General features: G+C 43.2%; 4 protein-coding genes across 4 annotated transcripts; 2 read left to right on the forward strand and 2 right to left on the reverse strand.

Moving 5' to 3' along the window:
- Positions 1–2265: 2265 nt before the first annotated feature.
- Positions 2266–4673, reverse strand: LOC101755600 (acid sugar phosphatase). The gene is made up of 7 exons (XM_004974013.4): positions 4421–4673; positions 4157–4226; positions 3894–4053; positions 3530–3611; positions 3238–3454; positions 2968–3032; positions 2266–2739 (listed from the first exon to the last, which is right to left on the reverse strand). The coding sequence occupies exons 1-7, from the start codon at positions 4496–4498 to the stop codon at positions 2485–2487; spliced, it is 927 nt and encodes a 308-aa protein (XP_004974070.1). The 5' UTR covers positions 4499–4673; the 3' UTR covers positions 2266–2484.
- A 308-nt stretch (positions 4674–4981) lies between these two features.
- Positions 4982–6633, reverse strand: LOC101756003 (60S ribosomal protein L7-2). Its single transcript, XM_004974014.3, has 4 exons — positions 6188–6633; positions 5952–6089; positions 5746–5848; positions 4982–5352 (listed from the first exon to the last, which is right to left on the reverse strand). Exons 1-4 carry the CDS (start codon positions 6517–6519, stop codon positions 5137–5139), a joined length of 789 nt encoding a protein of 262 aa, XP_004974071.1. The 5' UTR covers positions 6520–6633; the 3' UTR covers positions 4982–5136.
- Positions 6634–6834: 201 nt separating this feature from the next.
- LOC101756403 (methionine aminopeptidase 2B) lies at positions 6835–10950 on the forward strand. The gene is made up of 13 exons (XM_004974015.3): positions 6835–7011; positions 7811–7907; positions 8102–8225; positions 8348–8387; positions 8466–8570; positions 8705–8804; positions 8896–9041; positions 9147–9238; positions 9358–9452; positions 9817–9913; positions 10003–10146; positions 10276–10493; positions 10577–10950. The coding sequence occupies exons 2-13, from the start codon at positions 7839–7841 to the stop codon at positions 10685–10687; spliced, it is 1341 nt and encodes a 446-aa protein (XP_004974072.1). The 5' UTR covers positions 6835–7011; positions 7811–7838; the 3' UTR covers positions 10688–10950.
- A 353-nt stretch (positions 10951–11303) lies between these two features.
- On the forward strand, positions 11304–13413 carry LOC101757096 (60S ribosomal protein L38). Its single transcript, XM_014805438.2, has 3 exons — positions 11304–11420; positions 12190–12373; positions 13179–13413. Exons 1-3 carry the CDS (start codon positions 11418–11420, stop codon positions 13199–13201), a joined length of 210 nt encoding a protein of 69 aa, XP_014660924.1. The 5' UTR covers positions 11304–11417; the 3' UTR covers positions 13202–13413.
- The last annotated feature ends 4479 nt before the right edge of the window (positions 13414–17892 follow it).

The raw sequence follows: 17892 nt of genomic DNA on the forward strand, positions 1-17892 counted from the left end.
GGTTGCCATGAGGATGTGTGGGGCCCTCTCTAGAGAGAGAGTGACGGGTCCATAGACCCAGGGTCCCCCACGAGACTGCATTCCCGTGACACTTGTCCCACAGAAGAGCGCAGCAACAACGTACACATAGGCCAGTCCGGCTACACGTAGCCCGGCCAAGGCCCCGATCTGGCCACCAGCCGATACTTATGACAAGGAAGCCTTCTCGGCACCATGTACCCGTCCCACCTGTCATCCAACCAAACGCGGGACGAAGCGGGATCGTCCCGTCCCGTCCCACTTCGTCCTCGCAACCAAACGCACCCTCAGTTCATCAGATCGGAGGCGCGAGTCTCACCAGTAATGAGAATTAAGAGAATTTTTTTCTTTTTTATGCATTTTTTCCATCGTGATCTGTCATGCATGTCCATCCTTCCACAAATTATACGTTACCATGATGTTTTTTTAATACTGAATTTTTCTTTCGGTTTGTATCTAACGGTTCGTCAACTTTTTCCCGCCAATTTCTTCTTACATGCCCAACCACCCTCATCCGTCACTGCCAAAATTTTAGTTAGTATGCGTGTGATGACACTCTTTAATAACTAGCAAATTGGGGGGCCACATAATTGAGGGGGTGTTTGGGAGACAGGGGCTAAACTTTAGCCCTGTCACATTGGATGTTCGGATGCTAATTAGGAGGACTAAACATGAGCTAATTACAAAACTAATAGCAAAACCCCTAGGCTAAATCGCGAGACGAATCTATTAAGTCTAATTAATCCATCATTAGTGAATGGTTACTGTAGTACCACATTGTCAAATCATGGACTAATTAGGCTTAATAGATTTGTCTCGCGATTTAGCCTAGGGGTTGTGCAATTAGTTTTATAATTAGCCTATATTTAATACTCCTAATTAGTGTCCAAACATCCGATGTGACAGGGGCTAAAGTTTAGCCTCTGTCTCCCAAACACCCCCTGAAACGCACAAGGAAGCGATATGTTCACACGTCCTCCTAACGCAAGTTGTCTTCTAGCCCTCCTCTGAACTCCTCACAAGTTTCAAATCCTCCATCATATCCACTCCATCCCAACTAAAAGTCACGAACTCCGGTGGCAGGCTCTCGGAATCAAATAAGAAGGGTTAAGAGTTAGAGTTTCAAGATAGTGGATTGGGTTGGAACGTCAGCAGCGTCTGATTCAGGAAGAAGTAGCCACCTTAAAGAGATGGTTGCTAGCAGCAGTGGACCCATCGGAAGTAGTGAATCGAGGGTGGTGAGGCAATATAAGAAGGTGTCGTGCGATAGAGTGGTGTTGGACAATCAGTTTGTGAGGTTGGTGGGTCAGGACGAGCAACCGACTAGATTAGTGGAAGGCGGAGTGGAGGAGGCGATGATGGGAGGCGACCGGTGGCCAGGTTGCCGCCACCCCGTAGGTGGTTGGGAGTGGCTAGTGGTCATGGGGGCGGCACCGACTGTGTTGGCATTGTACATAGAGGGAGGTTATGGGGCGAGACAATGGTAAAAAGAACATACACAATAATTTGCTAATATTAAATCTTTTATAATTATTTTTATTGTTTATCACTACCTTGCTCCGCTATTAGAAAGATTGCGTCAAAAATAGATATCATAGTCAAACGACATAATTAGTATTGTTTTTACTTCCATTAGAAGCTAAACTATTCCAATAATTCAAATTAAAACTTTTAGCTGTATCCAATAGTGATTGTTATAAAGGTTTAAATGATAAACTTACAAAATCTTGGGTCCATGTTTGAGAAATTTCCTCCATTTGCAGTAATATAGTTAGTACAAATCTCCAAAAAGTTCACTATTTAATTGCCTATTTCATTAGCGACAACCTTTTTGCTTACCATTAGTTTTCATCATTTTTGCAAACCGACACCATGATCATAAACAATGCAAAAAGAGGAAGCACTTGATGGGTTCACGTTTGAGAAATTTCGTCCATTTACAGTAGCAAAAATCTCCAGAAAGTTCACTATTTAATCACCTATTTCATTAGCAACAACTTTTTTTTGTTTATTATTAGTTTTTCGTCATTTTTTTCCAAACCGTCACCGTGATCATATAACAATGTAAAAGAGAAAACACTTGATGGAGGACAGACAGTGAAAATTTAATAATCTTACAATTTTTTCAATATAGCTTAAATATCAGTTTGGTCTTTTAATTTAGGCCTTCAACACATTTTCAGTTCAAATGAGACAATTTTAATTAGTATTGACATTTTTTTCAGCCGAAGAGGTGCTACTAGTTGCTGTGCTGAACTGAAATAAGCAATGTTTCATCTGGACAATTATTTCTTGAAAGTTTGATGATAAACAATCAAATCCTCTTTCCCAAGCTCTTAACTTCATAGCATAGCTGCATCCAGCTTGTATTGATCAAATTCAACAACCATCGAACAATCATATGCCTCCAAGGGCTTCATCCTCCTGTGTCACTTCCAGAACAATATTTGCCTGAACACCGTGTTTCTACCATGTAAACGAAGGCAAAACATAAGAGGGATATGATCCATGCTTGCTACATAGAGCATTGATGGCATCCTCCCCAGCAGTTTCTCCAAATTCAGTGAGCCCAAGTTCAGCTGCATGAATCCCTCCAGTAATGAACGCAGATGCGATTCCTGTTGCATTTGCCCCTTTGATGTCGTGGTGCAGTGAATCACCCACCATGATGCATTCATGAGCATCAACTCCAGCTAGGGACATCGCTGAGGTATAGATCACCTGATAAAGCTAAAACAGATTAGTAACTATCAAGAGGCTCTGCCCACCTACCACACAAAAACTCGAAAAGCAAAATTTCAGGGGAAAAACAGTAAAGGCTACAATCATAAGTGCACTAGCCTGTGGTTCATCATACTCTTTGAGTGCCATTTCTACTATCTACCATGATGATATAGTCAGGTTTTTTATTTATTTCATAAAGCAGATATGCCATGATTAGTTGAATACCTTATCAGGCTTGCCCATCCATTTCACTTCCCCACCAAGACTCTCATATTTAGCTGCCAGAGTGCCTAAAAGATAGAAATTGCCATTTCGTCAATTTGAGCCTGTCAATCACCAAAAAATTACTTGGTGAAAAGCAGCATTGCCTTGCATACTGAGCAACAGCTTTACATCGAACTCTCAGAAATAAACAGCACCTAAAGCTGTAGCACAGCCAAGCAGATCCATTTTGAGTTAAAACAATATAATACCAGGTAGATGACATGATCATACCAGGCATGACACGCAGATCTCGAGCTTCAACGGTGACATAATCTGGATTAGCTACCACCATTGGAAGTCGCTTTTCTAGGCCAAGCATTAGAACCTGCTCAAGCTCCTCAAGACTTTTGGGAAGAGGGTCACCAGAAGGTGAACCAAGGGCTTCAGTACCATGGGCTAATATAAACTCTGCATCATCAACATTGTTCACAACTTGCAAACCAAGACCCTACTAAGAGAAAAGGAAATACTGATTACATCAAATCCATCCCAATTCTGAAGGAGAAGTGGCAGGACGACAAACCTCAAGAGAAATTGCGCCACGATTGCCCCAAGTGATATGGATACACTTTCTTCCAAGGGTAGCAAACCATGAATCATTCCTCCTATATTCATGAAATTGAATAAGAAACTAATTGTCTTACATATTGTTTCAAGATCTAGTCTCCAAATAAGTACAAGAAAAAGAAACTCCTCTACTTGGCAGTATGTAAAGCAATTAATCATAGCTTGCTCTGTGCAGTCCAATATAAAAAGAAACAATAAAACCCAGTAAATGGTAAGGTAATTCTAAGCATATCATGCTCATGACATGTATGGAACTTTAAATTCATAGAGGAAACAGTGAACAATGGTGACTGAAGATACTGTCCACAAGAAGCTTTTACTTTAGAAGGTGTTGATGTGTGAGCTCCCCACTGGTGATGGTCCCGAGGAAACAAGATGTGTCGAACCCCAGGCTCTGCAGCTTCTCAATTGTCACAGACGACCGCCTAGAGGAATTGCTGATTATCACCATCTTCGCCCCATTCCCCGCGAGCTTCTCCACTGCAATAGCCAACTGATAATTCACATAAGTAGCAGCACCCCAACACAAAAGGAGACAAATACAATATGAAGAACTTGCTACACATTTTCTGTGCCAACATACATGCCAAAATGGCGCCGGGGTACGGCTTCTTGCCATCGTGAAGGACGCCAAACTGGTCCAGGAACCAGGCCTGCAAGACAGATGCAGATTTAGCTGTAAGCAAATGAGTATGTAGCAGTAGCAAATGGGCAAGGATGCACCGCAGGTTGCAATTCCTACGACGATAAGGCGATTTCTAACCAAATTCGTGATCTGGAGATCGGAATGGGCATCTTGCGATTAAAGCCGGTAACTTGGCTCCTGGGAAGTGGGGGATAAACTTGCCTTAAAGCGGCCGGACTCGGCGATGGCTCGGATCCCGGCCACCCTCTCGAACACCGGCGCCGATGGCGCGGAGGCCATTCTCTCCGCCCCGGCGCCGCCCGGACCTGGAGGGACGAAGCGGAGGCGCGGAGGGTGGACGCGACGCGAGGAAAGGTGAGGATTCGTTCGGAAGTCGGGGATTTGGTTAAGGCAAAGACACCAGCCACGCAGGTAGATGCTGTGTCGAAGTGTTTGAACTGCAGTGACCCAACGTCGGTGCGACTGCACGGTCGCCGCCGGGCAAATGTGAGGCCGTCGCCGACCACATCCATCTTCTCCGTTCACGCATCAACCAACAACCAGCAACGGATCCATGCACAGTAATTTTGACAACATCGGATGCCATGTAACATGGATGATAGCAATACATGCAGTGCGATGAGATGCAGAGGGAACAGTATCACCAATAGCAGAGGGATATGGGATTCTCAATTCAACAAACAGGAGCACAAACATAGGAAATATGATAGCTTTCTCAGTGCGATATACTGACGCATCAAGGCATCAAGCAGAAGACAGTGGTTGATGAAAGCAGCTTCTGCTATTTCTCGATCTGATCGCACAAATTCAGGTAACACTTCAAGGTTTAAGGTACATCCAGCTATGCTATTACAAAACTGATAAGGTAACAGATCCATCACTCGTACGCAAATGACAACTGGAGACAAGCTATGCTTTTAGTTCAACTTCTCAATTAGTTCGTTGATTTTGTCGCCTCGGTCGCCCGAGTCACCACCATCCTTGTAGGGCTTCTTCTTCATCTGCAGCCTCCTCTCCGGACACTTGAGCTTGAAGGGCATGAGGAACTTCGTTGCGTCTCGAAAGTGCGGTCCGACAGTGGCGATTTCGTGCACGAGGTCTTCCAAGCATATAATGCCATTATCTCCAAGAGCCTGTTTGGCACGAAAGGTTTTCAATGTAACTCACAAGTCAAAACCAAGTCCAATATCCCTGGGAAACAAATAAGAACCACATCTATTTTTCTAACTCCACAAGAAAAGACTGAAACCTATCATGTATTCAAAAGCTTTGGCATGAGCGTGAACATTTTGTTTCCAATGATTACTGGGGATCCACAAAATAATATTGCCACTATGGTGAACTGCTGAATATAAACATGAAGCTGATCATCTAAATCTAAGTGTTGCCATTTGAACTTGCTATAATTGGATCTTCTTGACCTAACAGACACAGTATATTAAGAACCGGAGACTCAATTTTAATATTGATGCCCATTGTAATTTGTTGTACTCCATATAGTCTTTAAGGATGTTGCGAAAGCGTACCTTCTCAATTAGATCGTTGCTGGTAAGAGGGAAAGGTTCCTTATCCACGAACCCACGGCCCTTCTTGTAAATAAGCTCTTTCACATTCTTCAAGTTTGGAAACCTATAGTTACACAGCAGCAAACAAAGTGTTAACAACGAAATACTAAGAAGCAACAAGAAAGGTTGATCATTGACTTGGAAAAGGTTTGCTGTCATTCAGTTACCCGTAGGTGACAAACGGTTCCACCTCAAGGAGCATCTTCAGCGTCAGCTCGGTGGCCTTCAGGAACACGCCGGTGAGGACCTTCGTCAGCCGTAGCTTCCTCAATTTTTTTCTGATGTGAGGATGCAAGTCCACAGAGCTACATCGAACAGACAACACAACATGTCAACCCTCACTGCATACCAAAGGAAATAAGGAACAAAAAATGGAAAACCTTCTTCCGCTAGGACTACCTACCCAGGGATGCGAATCGCGAAGATGAGCTTGGAGCTGAGCGCCTCGACGGACGGCTGCTTGCGGACCTTGAGGCGGGTCCTCATCCGCAGGAAGTCGCGCTCCTTGTTCCGGAACGCCGTGACGAACTCCTCGGGCCGCTTGACGACGACCTTGTTCTCCGCGCGGATGCGCTGGCGCTTCGCCGCCTTCCGCTCCCGGTTCCTCACGGCCCAGTCGGCGTTCTCCTTCCGCTTCTTCAGCACCGTCTCCTTCACGAACGCCAGCTCCTCCGTGGTACCCCCCAGCGCCAGCGGCGGTACTGTTCGCGAGGCTTCATCCCCGCCGCTAGCCATCCTTCTCTCCGGTCGGATAGGCTCGACCGGCGGCGTAGGTCGGAGACGGCGGCGGCGAGGTCAGAGGAGAGGGAGGAGGAGGGAGGCGGCGAGGGTTTGGGGCTCGCGAGGATTTTTGTTGCGGTTGGGGTGTTAAGGTCACTTGGTGGGCTGGGCCGGTGAATCTGGGCCTTTCAAGACGCATCTGGCCCGCTCCGGCATTGCAGAGGGGATTTGGGCTGTGCCTGGGCTTTGCATTTGAGTTGGGCCAGGCATGGAGAATGAGCCCATGCTACTATTACCACCGCAATGGCGCTCCGACGAAACGTGTGAAGCTTTCTCTTCTCGCAGTCCCGGTCCAAATCCAACCTAGCCGTCAAGGCGTCGAGCCGCCGCGCCGCCGCCGCCGCCTCCGCCTCCGCCTCGCACGAAACGGGCCTGATCGCCGCCGCCCGCCGCCTCGCGCCTCCTGCTTCGGCGACGTCAGTTCTCGTGCCTCGAACCGGGAGGAAGGTATGGCTTTGTTGGCCCCTGCGGGAGCTGACTAGTGACTCGTGCAGGTTTTGTACCCGCGCAGCAAATTTTACGACAGGCGATTTCTGAATTTAAGTGGTAATAGCGGGACTTTGAGGTTCTGAGGTACTCATCCGGGCGAGTTGTAACACCTTGCGAGTTTGTGAATTCTACGAATTTCTCCAATCGGACGATATTTTTCTGTTAGAATGGTTTGCCGACGCAAACTGGATGGCTGTAGACCGTTAGTGCTTATTTATGGGTTATTATAAGAGTTGCAGCGAGCTTTTGATTAAGCATCCGGCTCTGTTATTGATAAGTATGATGCTCAAATGACATGTTTCTATGGCAATATCCTAGTTTGTCTTGCATCCAGCTTGCAAGGCAATGGTCAAAACTTGTTGCTTGTTAGGTAGGCAAACAAATGAAAGAAAGTGAATTCAATGAAGATTTTCCTTCAGCTTTGTATAGTAAATCTGATTACTGAACATACATGACACAGTTAGTTCCCCTCTTGTATGTACGCCGCTAAATGGTGCGTTGAACAAGTTTTGCACATGATCTGGTTTAATGAGCATTGTTAACCTGACTTTACTTACTGAGTGGATTCAGCGCGGTCCTAGTAATCCAAACATGATATCTTATTGCATTTATTGGTTATGAATTCCTTGAGTTTCAGTTAAGCACTGGTGAATAGATGATATACTACCGATCTGCCTTACCATTGCGATACATTTGAACATGTAATTTTTCCTGAGCTATATCGGTGTTTATGGTTTTGTTTATTCTGCTCATTCAGGTTTGAACCTACTTTAGAAATACACAATATGGCTGAGGTTGATACAGCTACCAAGGAGATGGAGGCATTGCAAGTTGGACAAAATGAAGAAACCAAAGTAAGTAGCTGAAGTTCCGCTGTTTTCTGTGGCCCATGGAATGAATCACTACTATTATTACAATAAGCGATAACTACTGCTATAATTACATGGATTAATGAACCTTATATGACATATTCCCCATTTCCCCTTGGTTGACCCTTGCTTTGCTGTATATTTGCTTTCATAGCAATTAAATATCCTTTTTTTTGCAGGAGAATCTGATTAAAGAAGGCAAAGCTGCAAACAGCAATGGTGCAGCTCCTGCAGCTCAGTCCTCACCACCAGAGGATGATGACGAGGCACAAGCTGATGGTGCATCTCAAGATGGAGCACCAGGTGACAGCTCTGCCTTGCAAGTTCTCTTTCCCAAGTCTCATAGAGATGAAGTTTCTTTTGTTCCATGTGGCATTTGGGGCTCAGTTAGTCTAACGATTGTTTTTGAAATGGATATTCGTCAGAAGCTGCAAAGAAGAAGAAGAAGAAGAAAAACAAATCCAAGTGAGTTCTGCTGTTAAATTGAAATATTTTTTCTTCGTTTGGTCTGTTTCAGTTCATGAGATCTCATGTCTTCTGTAGAAAGAAGGACCCTCTTCAGCAGACAGATCCTCCATCAATACCTGTTGATGAGCTTTTTCCTTCAGGAGAATTTCCTGAGGGTGAAATCCAGCAATATAAGGATGAGTAAGTGCAAGTCTATCACCACTAGTGGAAGTTCTATTGAACTAAACTATCCTATGTGAGCATGTGTTGGTTTTTAATCATATGAAGGCCTTCACTCACATAACTGCTTGCAAATTTATATGCTATCGCTATAGTAATTTGTGGAGAACAACTAGCGAGGAAAAGAGGGAGCTGGAACGACTGCAAAAACCAATATACAACTCTGTTCGCCGAGCAGCAGAAGTTCATAGACAGGTTAAAACTATACCCCTCTCTATATGTTTGCAGCATAACTTTAATCTTATGTGTTGGTTGCAATTCTACAATGTATTTTCTGATTTTCTAGGTGCGAAAATATATGAGAAGCATTATTAAGCCTGGAATGTTAATGATTGATCTATGTGAAACATTGGAAAATATGGTCCGTAAACTTATTAAGGAGAATGGGCTGCAAGCTGGCATTGCCTTTCCAACGGGATGCTCCTTGAATTGGTATGGTAATTCTTCTATAGTGTTTCCATTGGTATTGGTATACATCTATCATGTTTCCAAGTCTTCATTCCGTTCACAAATTGATGAAGAAAATCCAATTCTTAGGGTTGCAGCTCACTGGACTCCAAATGCTGGTGACAAAACTGTGCTACAATATGATGATGTGATGAAACTAGATTTCGGAACACATATAGATGGTCCGCCAATTTTTGCCTTGTTTATCTTATATGTTTTTATTGTGCCTACTTGTGTGGGTTTCTTGTTGCAAGTATAAATTGATGTCATCTGACTGCAAAAACTAACTTATTTGTTCCAGGGTACATTGTTGATTGTGCATTTACTGTTGCATTTAATCCTATGTATGATCCATTGCTTCAAGCAACAAGAGATGCCACAAATACTGGGATCAAGGTGACTTTAACATGTTTCTCTGCACTCTTTGTAGGCTGTGCTTCTAAGTTAATTGGGTGGGGATACAAGAATTCATGATTGTTTTTGTTTTTCTTAAAAGAAGGCGATATTTCAGTTGCACCTTTGCCAATGCCATTTTCCTATTGTTGTTCTGCATAATGTACAAAAGTGATATCTTTTGCTCATGTGTGACACATTTATATTTTCATTGGAATACTGATTTCCGCTGGACAATATAGCATGTGTCTCTAGCTGCTCCCATATATTTGTTTTATGTCTTGGCCTAATTTGAATTTCTACTGCTAGAGACACACGCATGATGCACTCATTGAACTTCAATGATGATTTGATTACTTCGTTTCAGGAAGCTGGAATAGATGCACGGCTTTGTGATGTTGGTGCTGCAATCCAAGAAGTAATGGAGTCATATGAGGTTGAAATCAATGGGAAAGTTTTCCAAGGTGCTACAGCTTCCAATTTTTTGTTCTGCAAAACAATGTAATGTGAGAAAGGCAATGACAACCGAAACTACTCTTTTTGCTTGTGACAGTCAAAAGTATTCGGAACCTCAACGGACATAGCATTGGGCCCTATCAGATACATGCTGGAAAATCAGTTCCGATTGTGAAAGGTGGAGAACAGACAAAAATGGAGGAGGGAGAGTTTTATGCCATTGAAACTTTTGGATCTACCGGTATGTTCACTTCACTTATATAGCTAGAAAGGCCCTGATTAGCTGCACATCATAAATTTTCTATCCTGCTTAGACATATGTTTAAATCCTTGGGATTTTTACATGCCCTAAGCTTCATAACATTTGCAGGAAGAGGATTTGTCAGGGAGGACTTGGAATGCAGTCATTACATGAAGAACTTTGATGTTGGACATGTGCCTTTGAGGTTAGCAAAGGCTAAGCAGCTACTTGGGACCATCAACAACAACTTTGGAACACTCGCTTTCTGCCGCCGGTACTTGGACCGTCTTGGTGAGACGAAGTACCTCATGGCTCTGAAAAATCTATGTGACAACAATATTGTTCAGGTATGTGATAAGCTCCATACCCACCCCCATCATACGAACATTGTCGTGAACATGGCGATTCACATTTCCTGCTATGCTCGCAGCCATACCCTCCATTGTGCGACGTGAAAGGGAGCTATGTCTCGCAGTTCGAGCACACCATCTTACTCCGGCCAACCTGCAAAGAGGTCATATCCAGGGGCGACGACTACTGATTGTGGCTGCAGAGGCTCCTCTTGTACCGGTTGTTTATGCAACGAGTACACTGTTTTTGCGCAACCTGTGTACCATCTGTTTACGGAAAAATAGGACATATCGCAATCGGACAAATAACTTGGCACTCTTGGTCTAAAATTTGAGTTTCAAATCTGTGGAATCGTGTATTTTTCATTGAGCTGAAATTGATCCCCTCGTTGTATTGTGTTTGAAAACCTGAAACGATTATCTACGTTGTCCTGGAAACATGGTTCTGCTGCAATCTCTGCCTAGGATTGGATTGGATGGTTGCCAACATATTCTGCCGCTGTGCATGTAGAAATGTTAATTTTTAGTACAAAATCGAAACATATAGAAATCTAACTGAAATTGAAAACTTTTAACAATCGGTGTGAAGGAAGAAGCTGCCATTGCAGCTCATAAAGATGAATGAACTCGAGCAATAATAATTGGAGCCGGAAATTCGACGCCCATATGATGATCCACAAGGCCCAACTGGGCCCATCCGAATGCGGCCTTCCACAGGCCCTCCCAACCTCCAGGCCCCACTTGCAGCGAGCGAGGGCGAGGGCATTTCCGGAACCGCTCCTGTCTAGGGTTTTATCTACGGGGTGCTATATAATCCGCTCCCCTCCCGCCCGCCGCCGCCTCTGCATTCCCTTCTTCCCGTGGGATCCCAGCCGCCGCCGCGAGAAGAAGAGCTCGGCGACTCCCAGGTCTCACGAGAAGATGGTAACTATCCCTCTAATCCCTCCCTCTTACCTTCTCGTCAGTCCTATATCCGCCGCTAGCACATCCATTCGGCTCACCCGGAGTTCTCCGTGTAATGAGTTGCTCGGTAGCAAGTTGCTTGTGTTCGTAGAGGCGATGAACATGTTCTATGCCATGTTTTTGCTTATTTCTCGTGGATTGTCGTGCAAGAGATTGGTCGGGCTAGGGTTATGCGTTGCTAATGATGTGCCATGGCCTCCCTGTGATTGATTGACACATGCAGTGGCAACTTATGCTCATGCTGTCTACCAGCTCTATGCAGTTTGCTGGTGTGGCTCGCTATGAGCGGTAATGCTCTTACCTTTACCCTAGGTTGCATTGCTGCTAGCATTGAAAGCATAGTTTTAGTTGCTGTATTTTGATGTCGCCGTGGTTGCCATGCTAGTTCATCTCTTCTGTGTGCTGTTTCAACTACATGTATGTCAATCACATCCCTAGGTTAGGATGGCATGTGCCTGTTTGAATGAATGTTGCACTTCTGAGTTTCGACAGTATGCAGTGCTTGTATTTAGAAATGTACTGATAGATTGACAAGTTAAAATTGTAAATAAACCACCATGAAGATACAACTCTATATAAACTACAATTTTAAGTATAGCATGTATGTGAGAGTTTGCTTTTCTTTGGTAGTTGCAATTAGGTTTTGTGCCATTCTATTAGTATTTTCTAGTTTGTTGTCATCCTATGGCTATGCTTTGTCTAATAGTTCGTGAAACAAATCTGTCTGCAGCCGAAGCAGATCCATGAGATCAAGGACTTCCTTCTCACCGCGAGGAGGAAGGATGCCCGTTCCGTGAAGATCAAGAGGAGCAAGGATGTTGTCAAGTTCAAGGTGCGCTGCTCCAAGTACTTGTACACCCTCTGCGTCTTCGATGCTGAGAAGGCAAACAAGTTGAAGCAATCTCTCCCCCCAGGTTAGCACTGCTTCAATTCATATGGTATTGTTTCTGTTCTGGTACACGAAAACTCAGTGCTTGTGTTAGTATTGCCTGGAATTAATCATTCATGCTGCTGATGAGCATCTACGATGTTGTGTTAGGGTTGTTTCTTTTTCCTTGAATTGAAGCCATTTCTTAGTTGTAATTTTGATCAAGTAGCTGTCCCAGTGAAGATAAAGTTTCGGTCCAAAGATGGTTGAAGATTGGTTTTAGCTTCAAGCCATCTCAGGTCTTGTGGACTAATGTGTGGCTTGTGGCTAAAACAAGTTTTTAAAACTGTCAGTGATGGCCAATAATAGCTATGAGATCCGAGGGACAGCTGTATGACCTTTCTTGTTCTTTTTAAACTTTTATAGAGCACTGGGATCATTATTCTTTATCTTGTTTTGTAGTTGTAATTTATCAGGCTCAATTTGTTGGTGTCCCCTTGAAGAAAATATTATTGATCTTAGATGAATGCTTGATTTGTTTTAGCTTCAAGCCTTCGTTGTCTCTACTCCTTTTGAAGTGTAGGCTTGTGGTTAAAACTAGTCGGGTCATTGTTCATCGATGATGGGTAATAGCTATGAGATCCGAGGGACAGGAATATCTGTCTTTTTTAATTTGTAATCAGAACTTTGTGAATGCGCCTTTTCTCAACTTTTTTGCGTTTACAGTTTGCCTTCAAATTGTTGAAAATGCTGCCTCATTTTTCATCTGCTGAATGAAGTTTCTAATCCGTTAGCGCAATGCACCTCTAATTTGTGCGTCATTTTTGATGTGATAATATCCATTGGTGCAGGTTTGAGCGTCCAGGAGGTTTGAAGGAAAGACAACATCTAGATGAACTACCGAAAGCTTCCTTGTTAGCAGAGCATGCTCGTCTATGTACCTTTGGAACCTACATGCTTTTAGACCTACCTGTCATGGATTTGTAGATCTCGAATTTTGGGAGAAAAATACCATTTTACTGTGTTCCAGGATGCAGCTTTTCAGTTTATTTCGTTTTCTTAACTGCATTCTGCTTTGGAATTTTATCGTTTGTCCTACTTGCATCAATATGTTCTTCAATTTAGATCGATCTCAGATGCTACGTTGCTGGAAGGCCGGTACATACATGGTGCTATTACAAGTTTACAGCTTACGGCGTATTCAATATTCATGTTTCGTTGTCCGAAACCGTAGTAGATGCATTTCAATCATCTGTCTGATGCGATGCGTGGTTTTGTACAGTTGTGCCCCAGGTTGGTCTTCATGAAGTTCTGTTCTAAATAGGCCAACTCCTAAGGCATCTAAATGTGTATACAATGTGTATTCAATGTAGATGAGAGATAGTAAGGAGAGAGAAAGAGGTTGTTCTTTTGCGAAACAACTGTCTCATAGGTTATCTTAGGACTATAAGATGACTGCATTACTATTGTAGTTGTTTACAACTCACAATATTTCTTTTTTTTTCTATACACAAATTAAGAAAATAGAATTACTATGAGACAGCTTAAAAAAATAAACCAGTACATGTGTACATGTTGTTTGTTAAGGGATTCGATGGAAATCTCATCCCAAATTATAGGTTTTGGTTTTTCTTGATAGGGAGTAATTCACAACTAAGAATTACTTTGGAAATCGGCATTTTATGAATAGAGCGACAAATTTTGACTCGTGAATCGCAAGATAAAAAATTTACGGCCATGTAATTAACACGTGACTTGCGCATCCATGGCGAATTGGCGAGTGCAGCAACGTGCTAGCCAATCTCAACATGTATAGAGCTCAAGCAGGCAAGAGCCGACGGCCGGAGCGCCGGCGTTTCACGTTTGTCGTCCCAGAGCAAGGCGACGAGGTCGCCGGCGACGCTGGCCCGGTCCTTCATCCTCTTGTCGACGTCGGACACCGTGGCCATGAGGCGGCGGCGTTCGGTGAACGCCTGCTCGCAGCGGTCGGCGGCGCCCTCCGCGTCCCCGGCCTAGCTCCTTCTCGGCCTCGTCGTACGCGCCGCCGTCGAAGAAGTCCTCGCGCGCCGATATGGTGGCGCCGCCGTAGTACCCGGCGCAGTCGCTCAGCGCGTCGCCGGCGTCCGTGCGGTCGCTCCTGCCGGCCTCGCCGGAGCTGGCCCCTGGCGGTGGCTGGCGCGATCCAACCAAGCCAGGACCAGGAGTCCAGGACACATACATGCTGACGCGCGCCATGCTGGTGCGTCATCCCAGGCAAATCACACGATTCATGGCTGGCATCGGATCATGGGCAAGAGGCAAAGATTGGCCTACGCACTCTGTCATGCTCCGGGCTTGTGGCCCGGCGGCCTTGACGCACAAGCACGGCATGTGGGATGTAGCCCCAGCAATGATCCATATCCTGTGCATATTCCTGCGCTAATCAAATCCTGTAGTTCTTACCGAAAATTCAAACAAAATTTTTGTAGGAATTTTACAGGAAAATTGTATAGCTCCTAAATGGTTGGTTCCTTGAGGATGCTGAGTTTTACTGAACTCAACGGATATCCAATTATTTCCTCTGAAATTCTTTTCATTCTACACCTGAATGACATTTTGCATCAGAACAAATTTTCTCGTATCATTTGGTTCTCGCCATCGATCTCCAGTAGTGATGCGCTTTCTTTTGTCATAATGCCATCCATCCATCCATCGCCTGCAGATGGGGCGATCGATGATGGCAACCTGAAGCTCATGCTCGTCTCTGCTCCGCGCACGTTGGCGCCGACATCCTGTTCAGCTGCCACATGCGCATGGAAACTAAAGAAATTAGGAGGCGATTTGTATAAAACGAGAAATGCCAAGAACAATTCCTTTTGTAAGTGTTCATCAGGACAGTGCGGCGACTGTGCGAAAGCACATGCTCACCAACTGTTTTCAGTCGCCACACTTGCATGCTCCGCGATGATCTGTCTGGACCATATGCTCGGTGACAGTATGCAGATCTGAACTGGATTATTGCTAATGTCTAATCAGAAAGCTTTGGGTCTCACTGTCACCATGATGGCTGATGGAGGCATTTTATTTTGCTGAGTTCTTATGTATAGAAAATTATGTGAAATAGTCCCTTTGAAGCTCCCTTTGCAATCCAATGAATTATTCAGATAGGAGTAGTACTACGAATTGTACATCAGGTGCAGATGCTAAAAAAGAGAATACATTGACAAGAATGCACTTTTGAAACTAAAGAAAAAAGTTGAAGTATGTATAGTTCATCTTCTTTTCTTTCTTTTTTTTTAAAAAAATGTACCATCAGGCATCAAACATTAGATAAATCAAAGATTTAACTTTTATAAGATTGCGATTTAATGCAATAAATTTGTAGTGGGTGAATTAGTTTGTCCCCTGTATACTAGTTCCTTGCAAATTGAGCAAAGGCACAAGGTACCCTGAGCTCCCTAAAATGGAAATGCGACAGTACCAATTCGAGAGCCGAGACCATTTTTAATTCCCCCGCCTTTTGCTCTTCGAGACCTCGGGTCTACTGCCGCATGTTTTTGTTTTTCCAATTCGAGAAAAAGTAGGCGCCTCTAGCTTTCTTTCCAAGCTAACTTATGTTTTTTTTCTTCAAATAATGTAATTTGAGTTCATGCATGCCCATGTACCTTTCACCTTTCCTGTTCTAGCTAGTGCTTTCTGTAGGAACTGCACAATCATCCAAAATCAAAAGAAAATTTCGTTTCAAAAAAAAAAGGAAAATCAAAAGAAGAAGAAGAAGAAGATGAACTATATAAATGTTTAATTTGGGGATATAGCAACATGATCAATCTTACCAGCCACTAGCTACTACCACATGCATGCATTGTGGGAACCTTTTTTTTTTCCTTTGGATTAAGCATTGTGGGAACCTGGTCAACTGAACCAAGATACTTCTAAGCCCTTATTTTCTTATCCATATGGATTGTTTCATTTCATATACCTACCGGTGTTCTTGATGCATTAGGCGATACAATTGCCAGTACTAAATACCGACAGCTCAAGCTAATACACAATGATAGCAGGCATTTTTTAAAAAAAGATTTCGAATTAATTATACTCTGGCAGCTGGTTTACCAACCGGCAATACATTATACAGTAGTTACGAGATCCCTGTCAATTATTCATCGGCAGCGAGGGCATTATCATAATTCATACCGATGCTGACCAAATTGCCTGGGAGCGAACCTTCACAACCAATCATATTTTGGATTATGCAGACATCTAGAACAATATTTTTTTAGATTTATCTTTTTTTAAATTTGGTCGGAATTTGTACTCCATTTTTAACGTGGAAGAGAAAGGAGGGGAGCTGGAGCTAGCGATTACAGTCAGTTCGCTGTTTTTTTTTAAAAAAAATTCTAAAGTCAAAACTTTGCAGAGTAAAGTGTCGGAAGGTAATCCAAATTGTGGTTCTCCGTGCAGCCGTTGACCAAACTAGGTTTGACTCTCTGTGTTTGGTTGCTGCAGTCAAACAAAACTTCGACAGGGGACTCCCGTTCAGCTGCTCAGCTCGCTCATGGATCTCTTACCATCCAATCTATGCCCCGCAAGGATGAAATTTACGGGTTAAAAACTCGACCACATGAGGAGACTCCACCGAGCTTTGTTATAAGAACGTGCCATGGTTCGAATCCGGATCGGGACGGGAGTTTCAAATAAATCTTGAAGTTCAACGCTCTAACCGATCCATCGCGAGAAGCTTGGCAATAACAGGTACTTGTTGAGGATTATGCTATATCCAAAAGTTCGATAAAACATCCCTTAGGCCTGGCAGAGATCTAGTGTAGAAATTTTTTATATCATTTAGAGTTAGGTATTGGTAACTGCAAAAAATCTTAAAACTGTTACCGTGGATACATGAGAAGCATTTAGATGATTATTTTATTTATAGTTTAGGCTAATATATATTTAAATCACTTTATTTTAGTTTATAAGCTACCCAAACATGTCCTTAAAGTAGACTTTTGTAGATAGGTTTGTATTCGCAATCCTATCTTCATGTTAAAATGAAGGTGTAGTTTGACCCCGTACGAACTCCAATATTACATCTTGACAGTTATATATCGAATATAACCATAAATTTAATATTATAAAAAATTTTCCAAATTCAAATTTAATAATATCAAATCTATATGCTATAGTATATGACTTCTTACACGAACTGTTACCTCCCCATTCTAAATTATAGGTCATTTTAGCTTTTCTCAATTCATATTTTGTTGTGCATGTAGATATACGTTATATTTAGATGCACAACAAAAATTACGAATTTAGAAAAAAGTCAAAATGCACTATAATTTGAGACGGATGGAGTAGTTAAATATTGAAATGCCTATATTTTGGATTGTGTGGGCGCTCTACATTTTTCACGTGATAGCATTACCATCCTATTTTGCCATGACCTTACCATCCTATTTTGCCGTGACCTTGGAGAAACGCAGCATAAACAAACCATGCGAAATGATCCAGTAAAATTACTGGATAAAAACTTTATCATCCAAAAACACACGCCCATAAAAAAGATGCACTCCTGGTCCCGGGAGTATA

Source organism: Setaria italica, chromosome VI (genome assembly GCF_000263155.2).
Source record: "Setaria italica strain Yugu1 chromosome VI, Setaria_italica_v2.0, whole genome shotgun sequence".
Taxonomy (NCBI): Eukaryota; Viridiplantae; Streptophyta; class Magnoliopsida; order Poales; family Poaceae; genus Setaria; species Setaria italica.